Raw genomic sequence first — 15,510 nt, 5'->3', positions numbered from 1 at the left:
ATATTGTGCAATAAGCACCCTTCAGTTCATGTCTTTATGGAAGCCAAACTGGCACAGCATTGCTTAAGTCTAACTCTTAGGAAGAGGGGTACAGATACCGTGAAGAACATGGAAAAAGTCCCAGACAGGAAGTGGATTCTGAAAAGTGGAGAGGGCTGGAGTCTTTGAACATTGAGCCATACCAAGGTCACGTGGTTTCTCTCAGCATCTAAGACAAACTTAAGCAGCCCTTACCCTGCCAGTGTGCCTGTAGAGGGTAGCTTTCTAGCATGTTGCATGATAATGTACTTACTTGTTTGTTGCAATGTTGTAGGCCTCAAGCGTGTCCGTGAGGCCTGTGTCCGTGACACCTGCTGCCACAATGATTTTTCCCTGGTGCAGGGCCGCTCCAAAGAGAGAGCGGGCAGTTTTCATGGGCGCCAGCTCCTTCCACTCAAACTTCTTCGGATCGTAGACAAACATCTTCTTCAAGCATTTCCTGAGGAGAGGCCATAAAAAGTCAGCCTTGTGGTCACAGGTGGGATCGAAGCCTGCCTTCTATCCAATCACTGCCCTCACATTCTCAAAGGATGTCATTGCAACCTAAAGGGCAGTCCTTGCCCCTCCTATGTAGCGCTTGCTTTCACCGCCCCTGTGCACGTCCTTACGTTCCCTGTGAATGGTCTCGCATCCTAATAGCTGTCCCAGCTCCTTCTACAAATACCTTCACATCCACTGCTGGTGCCATCAGACCCACAAAGCTGTCCTTGCCCTCTGGTGTCTGCCTTTACAACCCCCGTGAACACCTTGACAGTTGTCATTACTGACCTCACAACCCCTAGGACTGGCTCCACTAGCCTGCAGCTGCATTCACAACTCTGATTGTCTTCATTGCCACATGAAAACATTTGCGATCTTTAAATGTTATTCTTTTAACACCCCCCAGGCAGTCCCTTGTGTAGTGAACGGCTAACATTGTTAAACTCATTGTTAATCCCCTGATGGGATTGGCGTTCTTGGAAGCAAGCTGCCGTTTGTGAAGGTGGATTTGCACCATGAAGGCGTGGCTGTAAGCATATTAAGTGCCTTGTTGTTTAGTGGATATCTTCCGGTTACATCCAACTAGAATGTATTGAAAAATGAAGTAAGAGACTATAAAGAGAAGAGTGGAATCCTGGAGGGGACAACTGAAAAATAATGCCACCCTCGCCTGTCTATGGCGGGTAAACTCTTTACTTATTCATTTATAGTTGACTTGCAAGGCACCCACTGTGATGGCTGCCTCTTTGTTATGCCACAAGGGTATCAGGCAATAATGTCCCCATACACAATGTTGCCGGGAAAAGTCATTGGTGACATTATATATGTTGACATTATGTATGGGGACGGGTTGGAGGGATGTCCCCTGCTCCCCTAGTAAAAAACAAAATGTGGGGCGGGCTTGCGGGGGTGTGCCCTGCATGTTCAATGTAATAATGTCTCCGCAAAGAAACTGCGACTTTTTTGATAGGAGACATTTTTGCATTATTTAAGCAATATGCTCCGAGCCACGGGTCCATTACCGAGTCAGGTAATGTTCCGGGCCCATAGTTAACGAAGGCCCTGGGGCATTGCCTGACTCGGTAATGGTCCTGCGGCGAAGGACATATTGCTATTAGTATCCCGGCCCGCAAGACTGGGATACTAATAGCAATCTTTTTCTGTTCCGAAACGCAGCAGTGTTTTGGAACAGACATTTTTATTTTATTTTTTTTAAACAAAAAAATGGCCACCAGGGAAGGGAAAACAGTCAATTTTACCTTTCCATGGTGGCCTTCAGGAGTGGATGCGCTGGGAACAGAGTCCCCATCGCGTCCGCTCTCAAGAAAACAAGGTAAGTGGGGTTGGAAGGGCAGGGAGGAGATTGTTGGGGTGTGGGGGGTGGGGGTGGGGCAAACACTCACCTGAATCCCCGGCGGGGGAGGATGGCAGCCTCCAGTCCTGCAGCGGCTCGGAGCGGGGATTACCCTGTTCCGAGCCTCCTCATTGGCTGAGGGGCTGACACACGCCCCTGCCGGTGACAGGAACAAAGCTTCTGCATGGGGTATGGACCGGGAGAGGGCCAAACAGAATGCTTCTTACATACTGATTGACCCTCGCGGGGTACTAATACATGGAACTGCCACAAGTGGATCAGAGAACGAGGCAGGCAGCTCCTTTTCACAGCCACGTCACATTCGGAGTAGAAAAGCGCACACACAGGTGCCCACAATATATCAACACAGGGAGCCTGGGGTGCCCTGACACAGCTCCCCAGAAGGACACAACAAGGAAGCGCAAGAAGGATAGGTGCCTCGGCCTAGACTGTGGCATAGACAAAGCCATGGAAAATGGTGGGAGAGCTCCACAGGGATTTCATGCAGGTGGGGTCTTCAGGGAGGATTAAAAGGTAACACCCGGGCTTCCTCTTTCTAAGCTGAAAGACCCCAATGCAAGTGCTATTTTTCATGTTATGTTCATTAGAGAGACATTGCTCGTTTAATGCATTTTAGCACTACAATGTTTGCCTACATGCAATTAACTACCATGGAAAAAAGCACTGCACAGGTGCAACATTTCTGTAAAGCAGGCCTGCATTTCTAAGTTCCTGTGTGTCCTTTACAGTTCTTCCAGCGCATCACACCTGCGATGACGGCTATACTCACTTGTCAGCTCCTTTTCCTCCAATGACGTAGACAAGATTGTCTTGCGATATCACTGAATGTCCGTAGACCTCATAGGGGATTGGGTCGGACTCCCCCCACTTGAAGGACCTGTGTTTGTGGGTAAGGCAGACGGGAGGAAAACAGAAAAGGTGAACACCTGCAACACGAGCGCTAATAAAAATGCACTAAGGACATCCCGAGTCACTCTATCAAAAAACCTCTTCCCTCTTCCTTCAACATTTTTCTGTTTAAATGTGTTTATTAGCATTAAGAAAATCATTCATATTTCATCAGAAATTGCTTAATTTCCATAATGCGCACTGCGCACTCCTCAAAAGCCAACATCCAACTAATTTAACAAACCAAAAACAGCGCGCCCACATAGTCCTTGCCCCTGCAGTCTGTGACACACAACACCAGGAGCTCCCCTCCCTGCATGGACCCATCCCAAAGCTTCCATGTCCTAGATTGCCGTTTGGCCCTGTCATATTCTAGGTAAAGGCGATTTTTCATCTCAGATAGTCTCGCCAGCTCATGCGTCACCATGCGCTCTGGGAGGCACGTCACCAAGCATGGACTCTACGAGGGAGTTCCAGGCCAGTATGTTACCATTCACCTCGTGCGTACTCCTACATGCACTCCGATACCACACCTTCGTCCCTACCATAGACCAACGTTTTACATCAGCAATCCAAGCCCTGTAGTGGTGCCCTGCCGCCATCTTCCAAGCCATAGCAGCACACACATACACACACACAAGACAAGTCAAGTAGTTTGGTGACATGCCTATTGACCTTTGGACCAAGGGTATAAGCCAAGCAGGCATGTATGCCTCTGGTGTCCAGGCAAAACTCGTTATTCCCGCAGCCTCCAATTTCAGTCTGATAACGAGACAACATTGTTCCGTTTTCGGACAGGACCAGAACATATGCAACAAGTCTGCTTTATCATCTGTGTATCTAGGGCAGGGGGTGGGGGGGGGACACCCACTGGGAGAACCTAGACATCCTAAGCAGCGTCATGTACGTCCTACGTAGCACACATACCTGGATGAACGTGTGGCGTGCGTTTCTCGACACCTTCCTAACATACACCAGGGCATTCGCCCATTCTACCTCCTCCAGCGGCCTACCCAAATCTTTCTCGCATATAGCTTTCACCTTAAGTTCTCCCCCATGCCTTCCAGTAACGTCCTATTCTTCCGAGACACCATGCCCCCCTCAGTCAGATCATATAGCAGTGTCATCGTCGCATCCACTTCAGGCTCCTTGGGCAGGCATTGCCATCGACACTTGGCTTCTTATAATTATGATTGGTTATTTACAATGCGCTTAATACCCAGAGGTTTCTAAGCACGGACCTGGGGATCGCACCTGTGCTGCACCGTGTTGTTTTGCTTCCAAGGCGAGCGCTTTGCCCCAGAGCTATCCTCCCGAGACAAATTTTCACCAGAAACTGTCTGATTGTACACCGTATTCCTCAATGATCTCAGGAAATTCCAATAGGGTTCTGTCCCGAAATATATCACCCCACACTGCAATTCCCTTGGTCTCCCAGTGCCTCACAGTCATCTGAACCTTCCCCCCAACCAGGGGCACGGTGGAGACCAAAGGCTCATCAGGGGAATATGGGTCCCGTATGTTAAGCAATTCGACTTACTTCGATATTATATCAACATTACTTCAGCCTCATCCTTTATATTTAATGACAGCTTTCAGGAGTGTCCAGGCTGTATTTGGTTTGCTCATGTGAGTGCTCTCACACTCACACCCTCGCACACACTGAATCAACCCACTAAGTCAACCCTGGACAACTGGCCCCTTTGTTGGGGACGATACATGATTTAAAGAACCATCTCTCCAAAGAACCTGTGCTTGTGACACCAGTTCTTTCAGAGTGTGTGGTCCAATGTACCCTCAGGGGGAACAGGTGGTCCTAAGAGCAAGGAACTCCCCTTTTTAGCCATCCCAGTAGCCTGTTAACTAAAGGGAAATATTCCTGCCCTCTGCATCAGAATAGGGCACACCCACACTCTTTCAATGAGCTGCCACAACTCACAGCTAAGCAGGGAAGAATGTTAAGGAGCGATGAAGCGACTCTATGGGCTATCATTGATGCATTGATCTCCGGGCAGTGAGGTATAAGCTTGCGTATAAGGACATCAGCACCTCATCTGATCAGATGACTGCATGGCTGCATCATCCCATGTTCTGTGCGTGATACCTACACATCTGCTCTTTGCCGTGAGGAACACACCACGCCAGTATCGAGGCGCTGCAGGCGGTAGAGAGATATGCGGCCTCTGTCTAAGATGCACCAGAGCATGGAATAGATTTCATCACACAATTGTTCTCTGGATCGCTCCATAAGTCGTGATGGGAGAGTTGGTTCTCTGATTTAGAAAGTCCTATTCAGAGAAATCCAGTTTCTTTACCTCAGGTTGTTTGTGTACGATATGTGTATTGTTTTGTGAGAATACATGTTCATAACCCAACCACTTGGCATGGTACTTTGGAGTGACAGGGGCAACGCGCTGATCTTGGAGGCAAGACCACGCAGAGCAACAGAGGTTTGAATCCTGGATCTGCGCTTAGAACCCAAATTCTGGTATGGTATTAGGCGCATCATAAAAAAACGATCAAATAAATAAATAGTTCACAACCAAAAGGGTAATATTTAAATGCGTGTGCACAGCTACCACAAAATGCACGTTGATTTGGCAAACCTGTACTTGCAAATATTTAAAGGCTCATTCTCTCTGACCAATGAACAAGAGTTAAAAAGCAAACGCCTCCAGTGTTGTCTTCGGCCAACAGGGTACACAGTAAGCATTGCCCTTATCATTGCAATTCTATGAACATAAAAGAAGGACTGGTCACATTGTGAAGTCAGGTTTCAAGTCTTGAAAGATAAGCCTTTCGGGCTGCAGATTATGCAGGGCCAGCATCGCAGAACATTAAATAGTCCCTGAAGGATCTAAATACAGTAGCCTGGGGAGGAGAAGGTGTATCCGAGACACATGATAAAATAGGCGGTCTAATTATTGGGAACACAGGCGGCAGGTGCTACAAGGGCCTAATGTCTTAAAACCGTCTCAGCGCTAGTCTGTCCCTCCATGGTACCTACGTGTCAGGGCGGTCACTGACCAATAGCTTTACCCTGGCAACCAGAACCCACAAGGGCATACGTCTACGTAGCACCCCACCCATGTGGGTACTTGGTGCGCCTATGCAGAGTTGGGCATTAAAGAGCCCAGCACTGCAAATGCATTTTTTTACATTGTCTTCTCTGTTCCTGGTGTGGAAATACAAAGTAGAAATGATGGAACTAGTCATGTGTTGCCTGAGCATTTCCATCAGAGACATGAGAAAGCTGCCAGGGATGTGTGCAAACCTTTGTGAGCAGTGTGCTTCGCCCTGTACCTGACCTGCGATAGAGAATGCCAGGTGCCATAGAAACTGGTACAGCGACAGCGATTCTGAGTGCCACAGGGATGCTGGTAAATTCCAGGGGAAGGGGGCAGGATTCTACCCGCAAAAGAAAGAGTAAGGCCTGGCATTTGGAAGCAAGCAAAACAAGCCCCCCTCGATCCGGTTGTTCCCTCCCATTTTAGGACTATTACCCAGCTGATATAGCGGTCCAAGTTACTTGATCCATTTGCAGCCCTTAAATCCAAGATTGTGTGGCAATTGCGGCAATCCTTGAGCCAGTACAAGATGGAGGCTGTGTAGGACCAAGCAGCGACTTGATCATAATGGGATCTTCAATCATCTCTGTAGTGAGATGGATCTCAACAGTTCCTGGAGCTGATCTTGCTAGATCTATTGCCAGCTTTCAACCCCATCAAACACAAGATCCTCCGTAGCCACCTCTGTCATCATGACCTTCAAGGCTCTGCCCTGAGTTGGATAACTTTGTGTTTGTCTGTGTGTATCTCGCCGCCTGCTTCTGAGCCTAAGATAATGAAATATGCAGCACCACATTTCATTGCCAACATTTCGGCACTTTTGTTCTCTCTGTATCCACAGCCACTGATGGCTTTGATCAATTCCTGTGATTTTGTTTTCTTTATTTATGATTCAGTCACTGCCAACATTTCTGTTAAGCATGCAGGTGATCATGCTACCACAGCATTTAGACTGGAGACCTATTGTTCCACATGGACTTGATGGCAGTTTCTGGAAATTACATCCAGGAAGAACAACAGAAAACCCATGAAAATCAAACTTCTGCAGGGAATGAATGGGTATTTACTCAACGCCTTCTAGCATGGTACATATCTTAGGACTCTGACGGATGGCAAGTTGTCTTTGGACCCTCATGCATCTTATGTGTTTGTGGCTTGTTTTCTCAACTTAACGGCTGATATCACTCCTGAAACTCCAATCTTGTTCACAGCTTCTTGTTGCCATTAATACTAGTGTGACTTATTGCTTCAATTTGGATTAGGGTGTTTATGTTGGCATAATGATAAATTGACGGCTTGCTGCCAGTATAAGATATGGCGCTTACTCACTAAAATCCCTACAGACTCTCACATTTTTCTATTGATCAAATCTCTTCTCGTTGGCTGCCTAGAGCCAGTCAAGTTCGCCTCCAGTCCATGAAGCGCTTTTTGTACCGAAATCTTCCCCTTCTCTCAATCAGATCAAGAAGAGGCAGGTCCTGGAGAAATCTCTGCTTCTCGAGAAACGTAAGTCTAAACATTGGGACTCATTACAAATCGCCCGGTATGGAAACAACGGTGGCGGTAAACCCGCCGCCACCATTGTTTCCATGCCGGGCGATCACCACTCCTGCAGGCGGGAGGTGATGTTCCCGCCAGGTCTGACCTGGCGGGTTTAACACCGCCCGCCTGCAGGTGGACGAGGAAACACCGGCAGCATTACGAGATGCTGCCGGTGTTTCCATGATCCCCATTCCCATCGAGTCCCATAGGACTCGATGGGAATGGGGATTAACACCATTCCGCCTCCGTGATTCCCGGGAAAACCGGGGTTGTAATGCCCTGGTAATTCCGGAAATCAAGGAGGCGGAATGGTAATACGAATCCGGCGGTAACCAGGCAGTTTTACCGCTGCGGTTACCTCCGGACTCGTAATGAGGCCCATTCTCTTTTTCCCCAAGAAAAAGGATAGGTGGTAGAACATTCTCTGTTCTGGCCATGGAGCTCTGGATTGGCTTCTCCTCAACAATTCAGAATCCATTGAAACGTAAACTTTGAAGGGTTGGAAAAGCTTTAAAAACCTGTCTGTTTGCGAAAAGCTGAGCGGTTGCATTTGCCCCTTCTTTGTTGTCTATGGTGCCAAGGTGCCGCCGGGGCTATTGTACCAGCGTTATTAAACACCCACATAACCATGCACATTGGGGCATGCAGATTCTCTTTTGGGAATACTGCCACCCGCACAATGCGGGATTATTCTGACCTCAGAGAGCGCTATTGGTTGTCGTGATTGAACTGTTTTAGATGGCAAGATAGCTCAGCGTGTTAATGTTCTCCCTGCTGAAGTCACTTCCCAACAAGAGGTTCAAAGGTTTGGCTACCAGGAGGGTCAGCTGGACCTTACTTCCTCCTAAGGTCTATAAAGTCAGTTCAATTGGGCAATTGGGTTAGTCAGCATTAGCAACTTTATATTAGCAAGCACTGTGTCATACATGTTGTATAACCAGTAGCAATAAAGTAATCATAGTGCACTCTCTTGCGTGCAATATATCTGCTTCCCAATTTTTGTTTCACGATGTTTTTCGTGTGTGTATATTTTTGGCACAGGCATTGGACCCTGTTTTGTTTCTGTTGGTAAAACCACAGCCGACCAAGCTCAAGTTGCCCAATTTGAGGCATGCCTAAGACTGCCAGCACCACAATGCAAAGCATATTCAGGAGTGCAGAAGCTGTTCACATCTTACTTGGAATCATGTGTGTTCTCAGGACTTTTCCCCTTGACTGTAATGTGCTCCCAATGGTGCAGGACAGGCCACAGATTAGTTAAACTGTGTTGTTTGTGGCAAATTAATATTGTTACGTTAAGTTTCACGTGGTGATGGTGAAATGCACCAAGGGGCATGTGTCACCTGTCATGTGCATCACTTTTTATTTTATTTTTTTATTATATTTCTTTATATTTAGTCACGCCTTTGACTAAACATTTTAAAAACCGAAACACAAAACTATGCCAATGACATTTGTAATTTGCCACCAACATGTCCAATACTTGCCTGTTTAATGTAGCACCACTATATCAACATAACAGCACTTTTTAAATCCACGGGGGCTCATTTTGGTCGAAGCGTAAAATAAGGACAAGGCGTAAAAGCGTTGTATAAGGCTTTTACGCATTTCTTTCACATCACGCCTCATTTTCATTCATTTGTATGGCAAAGAAGTGGGGTCGATCAAAACTTACGTATCCCCATCCCCTTCCTCTCCGATAAAAAGACTACAGCATTTGCACCGGCATGAATTTTCATGCCGGCTCAAATGCTGTGAATTCCTTTGGTGTACACCTGTTTTTCACTCCATAGGAATCCATTGTAAACGCGCCTGCCATGCATACATGGCAGGCGGCGTTTCCTCATTTGCACAACGACCACAAAAGGGTGGCTTACAAGGGTGTCTGACGACTTTGTCTACTCCCCTTTTGCACTCTGCTATGCTAATGGGGAAGTTTGGCGGTGAAGACGGGCCTAAGGTGCACATATAAACAGGTCTCCGCCACAGAATTATGGGGACTTCCAAAATAAGCCCTGTGGAGTGTTAATTCAAGTGTAAAAATGATGTGTAAAATATTTGCGCATGGTTTTACTCTTGTATTACCACTCTGGGGGATAGTCATCGGAATAAAATTAACACATCTGCCTCCCAAAAATGAATGCATTTACCCCAGCACCTGATTCCAATGCCTCTGCGTTGTTTGCTTTTCGTAGTGCAAACAATGAACATTATGCAAAGGGTAATGCAATGCACATAGGTGAACACGTTAACTGCTTCACTGTGCACTTTTCAACATTTAGAAAAGGAGGGGCAGACATGAAATATAACACATTTCTAATTTGCAGCCCCCAGTGAAGCTTACCTCATCCGGCCTAGTCCGACCTGTTTATGCATAATCAGGTTCTGTACATAGAAACACTGGCATTTCTCAGGACGCATTTGGGTACTTATGCAGCATAAACACTGCTAATCAGCATACAGCTTTAACATGCACTGCTCTACAAATCACCCAACTGCTCTGAAGTCAACAAGTAAGATTGTGTCTTGGCGTGAAGGCGATATGGACCAGGGCGGGAAGAAAGAACATATCTACCTTTCTACATGACATTAATGTGCAGGCTCTCCGCCTCTCACTTTGCTTCTATACTTGACCCGTAACTACTCTGGAGCTCATGTTGCTCCAGAGCGTAACTTGCCGGCGGCAAGCCATTACGTGTAGGCATTCACATAGGCAGCTCCCAGCTGCCAAATGTTGGTCATTTGCATGGCAGAATGTAAATGTTCAGGGCAAAGGGCCTTTCGCCCTACACATTTGTACTCTGCTGTGCAAATGAAAAAACTCTGCCTACCATGCTCACATAGCGGGCAGCGTTAACAACATATCCCTATGGAGACCGCCTGCTATATGCTGGTGCATATTCTTCTACTTCTTCTCATTATTATTATCAGGGTATTTATTGAGCACGGACCGAGCTTCAGGAAGCAACAAAGAGCTTTACAATCATAGGGGAGAAGAACATGGTGAAGGAAGCAGAGGAGCGGGGAGCTAACAGAGGAGAGAGAGCAGTTGGAAGCCAGGGTCTCCAAGTCACCAGGGGAGGAAAAGGTGGGGATCAAATCACCCAGTCTCAGGTAGGGTGGGCAGTGATGTGTATGGACCTAGGTGCTGGGTGGGGCTATTCCTTCAAGTGGACGGTCTTGAGGTCCTTCCTGAATTGTAGAAGCGAGGCAGTGAGTCGAATGTGGCTGAGAAGGAGGCTCCAGAGTCTTGGGGCCTAGACAGAGTAGGCCAAGTCTGCACATGTCCTTACAACTGGTGGATTGTATGCCTCTGGAGATGCTGAGTTTCTCAGTGAGGTAGCTTAAGGGCTTCAGGGTGACAGCCGTGTAGATGCCGCAGCAGGATCTGAATCCGGTGGGCTCCACAGGGATCACCAGCATTTGTGCCGGGGTGAAAATGCATGCCGGTGCAAATGCTAGGGCATTTGTATGGCGGACAGGAAGGAAGGCGGCTGAAATGCAAGCAGCGTTTGAAAGTTGTGTTGCCCAAAGAACCGTGAGGTAAATCGTACCCGCAAAAGTCTTCCCCAAGACTTGTATGAGTGTGATTTACTTTACGGCTCATTGAAAATGAGTTCCTCTCTGTTGCAAAGACTTACACATGATTTTGTAGGAGTTTAAAGGGAAGCATCAGTGCAATATACCTATACACCACAGAGCCATAGCTGTAGGACAGCATAAGTCCATTTTAGTTTTGTCTAGTAGGTGGAGCAAAAGCACTACCTCTAAGCTGAAACTGTTACATCAAAGTACAGCTAGGAGGAAGACGAGATCTGAGGACTGACACAGCTTGTGGGTTTTGTTTGGTTATTTTAACCACACATTGACTGCCCTTGCCCATGCTAATCCCTATGGCAATTTCCACGAACTACAGACCCCTCCCTGCCCAAAACATAGGCTTTGCCCTGCAGTAGGATCTCTTTGAGCTAGCTTTATCAAGCAGTAACATTAAACATTGCCTGCATGCATTGTTCTGAGGGTGTATGGCTTAATTGCAGTTGTAAATGCAGTCCTGGTGCAATAAACATGTCTAAACAAAGTGTGCTCTCGGCCAGTTGATTTTTAGCAGTTTGCGTGTTAAAAACAGGCTTTGACACAGTCAACAGTTTTGGTTGTGTATAGGCATTAGATAGGCATTTGACAGGTACTGCTGTTATGTGCTCACACCATTTTCCCGCTATTGCCATCTTATGGCCAATTGGTACCATCATGGCAGTGCCTGCCAAATGCCTACACCATGGCTACACAAATGCCCAAACTGTTGGCTTTGCCAATTCTGGTTCAATCCTGCTTTCCTGCAACGCTAGAATAACATTTGAAAAAGACATAAGCTCCTCCCCAACATAAGACAGGAAGTCCTCCTTTTAATATGGCCGCACATAGCAAAAGAGTGTGAAGCTTTCAAACATATACATGTAATAGAATAACATTTTGAGAGTGGAAGTCAAAGGCAATTCTTCAAAAGAACATGTGCTTTATTTATTAAGGTAAAAGAATAGTGTTGTGAGGTATGCTTAACATCTGATTCATGACTCCCTGTGAGTAACGCCTCCAGATTGAGTGGCACATTGCTAGCTGCCGGACCTTCTCATCTGTGTGTACCACATCCAGATCCAGCCTGCCCATTCATCCACCGGCCTTTTAAAATCTTCATTCGCACAGTAACACTTTTTCTCAATGTCAATTAAGGTCTTAAAAAGTCCATTCATTGCACTATAGAAAGGCTCCAAAGAGTGTTGGTGCCATAACATTTCACAAATGTATGGGTCGACGAGGGGCACATTAGGATTGGAAAAGGGCCTAGTGGGTTGTGGGGCAGAGGGAGGAATCGGCCCCAAGCCCGTTCCCCAGCTATTTTCTACACAAAGGTCCACCCCAATGCCCTTAAAGGAATAGTGCGCTAAAAAATATTATTGCCTTAAAAGATGGGCAATAATCCAAAACATACATTAAACATATTTTTTATGAAAGTTCCTATGTAAACTTTTGAGCAAACGAGGCTCAAAGCGTTTACATGGGAGCATCCATTGTGCCATTTCAGGCAGCCTCCTCAGCTCATGTTAAGCTACTGGGAGATTTGGCTTACTGCAGCCAGAGCAGAGCTCAACATGAGCTGAGGAGGCTGCCTTCACTTTCATTTCACGTTTTCGGTGCTCCCCAAGCCCAGGGAAGCACAGAACACGTAAAATGAAGGCAAAAAGCAAAGGCGCAATAAATTACAAATACAACAGTGTTGTATTTGTGATTGCCATGGATGGAAAACCACGGAAATCATAAATACAAGAACGTTGTATTTCTGACTGCAGCGGCTTTCGTGTGGAGTCTCCTGGGATCCGGCGGCTTTCACGTGGAGTCTCCTGGGGGAGCCCAGGAGACTCCACGCGAAAGTCGCTGCAGTCAGAATAACAAAATTGTTGTATTTGTAAATACTGCAGCATTTACAAATACAACAACCCTGTATTTCTCACTGCGGCGGCTTTCGCTTGGAGTCTCCTGGTCTCCCACAGGGTTGGGGGAGCCCAGGAGACTCCAAGAGAAAGCTGTCCTAGTGAGAAACACTGCAGCATTTCGAAACACAAACATGTTGTATTTCTGCCTGCAGCAGCTTTCACTGTGAGTCTCCTGGGCTCCCCTGGGGGAGCCCAGGAGACTCAAAGTGAAAGCCCAGGAGACTCAAAGTGAAAGCCGCTGCAGGCAATAATACAATGTGGTTGTATTTAAAAATGCTGCGGTTTCTTTCTAAGTTTCTCGGGCTCGGAGGAGCTCGGAGGAGCGCGAGAAACTTAGAAAGAAAACTGCAGCGTTTTAAAATACAACAACGTTGTATTTATGTTTGCGGTAGCTTCAGCTTGAAGCACATGAGACTCAAAGCTGAGGCCAGCGGAAACATAAATACAACGTTTTAAAAGCTGCAGTTTTCTTTCTAAGTTTTCCAGGCTCCTCGACCCAGAAAACGTAGAAAGAAAACCGCAGCTTTTATATTTGCAGTGCTCATTTAAAAAAAGAAATAAGCACTTACCTAGATGCAGCTTTCCTGCCTGCATTCCCTGTTCTGCGGCACCAATGAAGCAAAAGCCACCCAGTGGTAGCTATTGTTTATTACAGATGGCTGGCATTTGCTTCATTAGTGCCAAAAGAGCAGCACAGGAGGTTCATCCATGGATGCCTCCTAGTGCTTCAGATGTTTGAGTTTGCGCTTCATTTGATCAAAACTTTACATAGGGACTTTGTTTAAAAATATTTTTTATATATATTTTTGATTATGGGCCATCTTTTTAGCCAATAACATTTTTGAGCACACTATTCCTTTAAGTCATTATGCACAGTGTCCTTCTGCTCGCTCACTTTCTGTCTACCTCTTGACCTCTGCTCAAGCCCCAACCCACCCAGACACTTACAGTCTATCGTAGCACAGCACCGAGTCCAGAGTCCGCTCTCCTTCCTTCAGCTCTTTCCCACCTATGAGGAAAATCGAGTTTTCTGCCTCTCCAAGACCAAAGAGGCAGCGAGGGGAGGGTACCGCCGGCATACCCAGCCAATCAGAATCCAGGTGATCAAACTGTAGGAAAGGGGAAAGATACACAGCATATTTGATGACCAGTGCAGTATAAGCCTCGAAGTGCTGTAGTGCGAGGAAGTGGTGCAGGTAAGTCAGAATGCAATAACAAGCCACCCCCCCTTCCTCATAACAGGTCATAAAGTATCATAATCATGCAACCTACAGCCAGGTAAGGTGGAAGAACTTCGGCCGCAAGCTTTATTAGGCAATTACCTATGTGTAAAAACCAAACAACAAAACAGAATGGCAAAAAACATTTTGGGGAACGTGGGTTCAGGTGAGCGGGGGGGCCCTACTCCACCATAGGGCCAACTCGAGGATGATCCCTGCAGCCCTTCACAGAAAAACATGCAACTTTATAATGACCAGGCGTTGAGCCGTGTCTGATTTTATTTTTGCCACTTGTGTCCTTCTTTTTATCAAGCATGTTTCCTTTTTTCATTGCCTCTTGCGAGGCGTTAGCTCCTTTCCGGATTTCTCCTCTTTCCATGTTTATGTTTTAGTTAGATGTTGCCTTATTTAATTAGTCTCTTTAGAGGCGCTCATTTTCTGGCTTCTTTTCCTTTTTCAGAGATATATGTACCCTGTGTGTCCTTTATTATTGGTGCTGCCTACCCCTAGCACTTTTTCTGGGTGGGTGGGAGGTTTTGTTTCTGCCTCATGTGCGCCGGGCCTAGCTGCAGCTGTGCCAAGTGCCAGGGGGAAGGAAGTACTGAGAGGGGCTACCCTGCCCTCCACAGATATGGGCCAAAAACGGCCTGAGGGCAGCTGGTCCCCTTTGTTACATCAAAGGCTCTGTGTCCTCCCTTCCCTCCGTACGGGAGGGGGGCCTTTGATCTTGGCTTTCAGGGACAGGGACCACCTGTCTGGCAGGTGTATATCATTTGCCCCAGCCACCTTCCAGCATGCTATAGTCTGGGTCCCTTTTGTCTTACTTGTCCTGGAGACCTCCCTGCACACCTGGGTGCCACGGGAACTGCACCGGGAAGTGTTGCCCGTTTCCCTGTGAGGGGGACGCTTCCTCGTACAAGCCCACCTCACACCTTATGCATCTGGGCATTCCACCTCCAGGGCGCTGGGGGGGCATGTGAATTAGCTTAGCTATGGACGCCTTTAGATATTTGTAGGCAAACTGTTTAAATCCAAGTAGATCTGTGGCTACAGTGACCACCTCTGGGACCTCAAGCATGTCACTGCCTGGACTCCCAGCAGGTGACGCAGTACACTGAAGTCTGATCTCTAATATAGGGTGTGAGTGTGCTGGGGTGATGCCACTAGCTCTGGTGGGGAGAAACACAGACGGCCATAAAACGAGCCTGTGAGTTTATGGAGATTGAAAGAGTTTATGAGAAGTTTATGAATCCATAGGAATCCAATGGTAAATAAAAGTAATCTGGTTTTGAAACCTGAAGTAGGACCCCAAGTAAAATAAAAATAAGGGTACGCCAATAAACCGAGTAATTTGACGTTTTGTTATTCAATAGTGCTGTTGCTCCAACATTCACGGAGCTGTAAGC

The 15,510-nt window shown here is 46.8% G+C and overlaps 1 protein-coding gene across 1 annotated transcript in view; it reads right to left on the bottom strand.

The window, feature by feature from the left end:
- Nucleotides 1-15,510, bottom strand: part of KLHL40 (kelch like family member 40) — a 55,268-nt gene that overhangs the window by 11,140 nt on the left and 28,618 nt on the right. Inside the window, exons 2-4 of the mRNA XM_069647764.1 lie at nucleotides 13,833-13,993; nucleotides 2,664-2,771; nucleotides 293-478 (exon numbers count right to left, since the gene is read on the bottom strand). Of these exons, the coding sequence (XP_069503865.1) occupies nucleotides 293-478; nucleotides 2,664-2,771; nucleotides 13,833-13,993 (455 nt within the window). The remainder of the gene's footprint in view (nucleotides 1-292; nucleotides 479-2,663; nucleotides 2,772-13,832; nucleotides 13,994-15,510) is intronic.

The sequence above is a fragment of the Ambystoma mexicanum genome, chromosome 2q, assembly GCF_040938575.1.
Source record: "Ambystoma mexicanum isolate Mex_15411 chromosome 2q, UKY_AmexF1_1, whole genome shotgun sequence".
Lineage (NCBI taxonomy): Eukaryota > Metazoa > Chordata > Amphibia > Caudata > Ambystomatidae > Ambystoma > Ambystoma mexicanum.
Note: the sequence above shows the minus strand (reverse complement) of the source record. Positions and strands in the feature narration are given on the sequence as shown.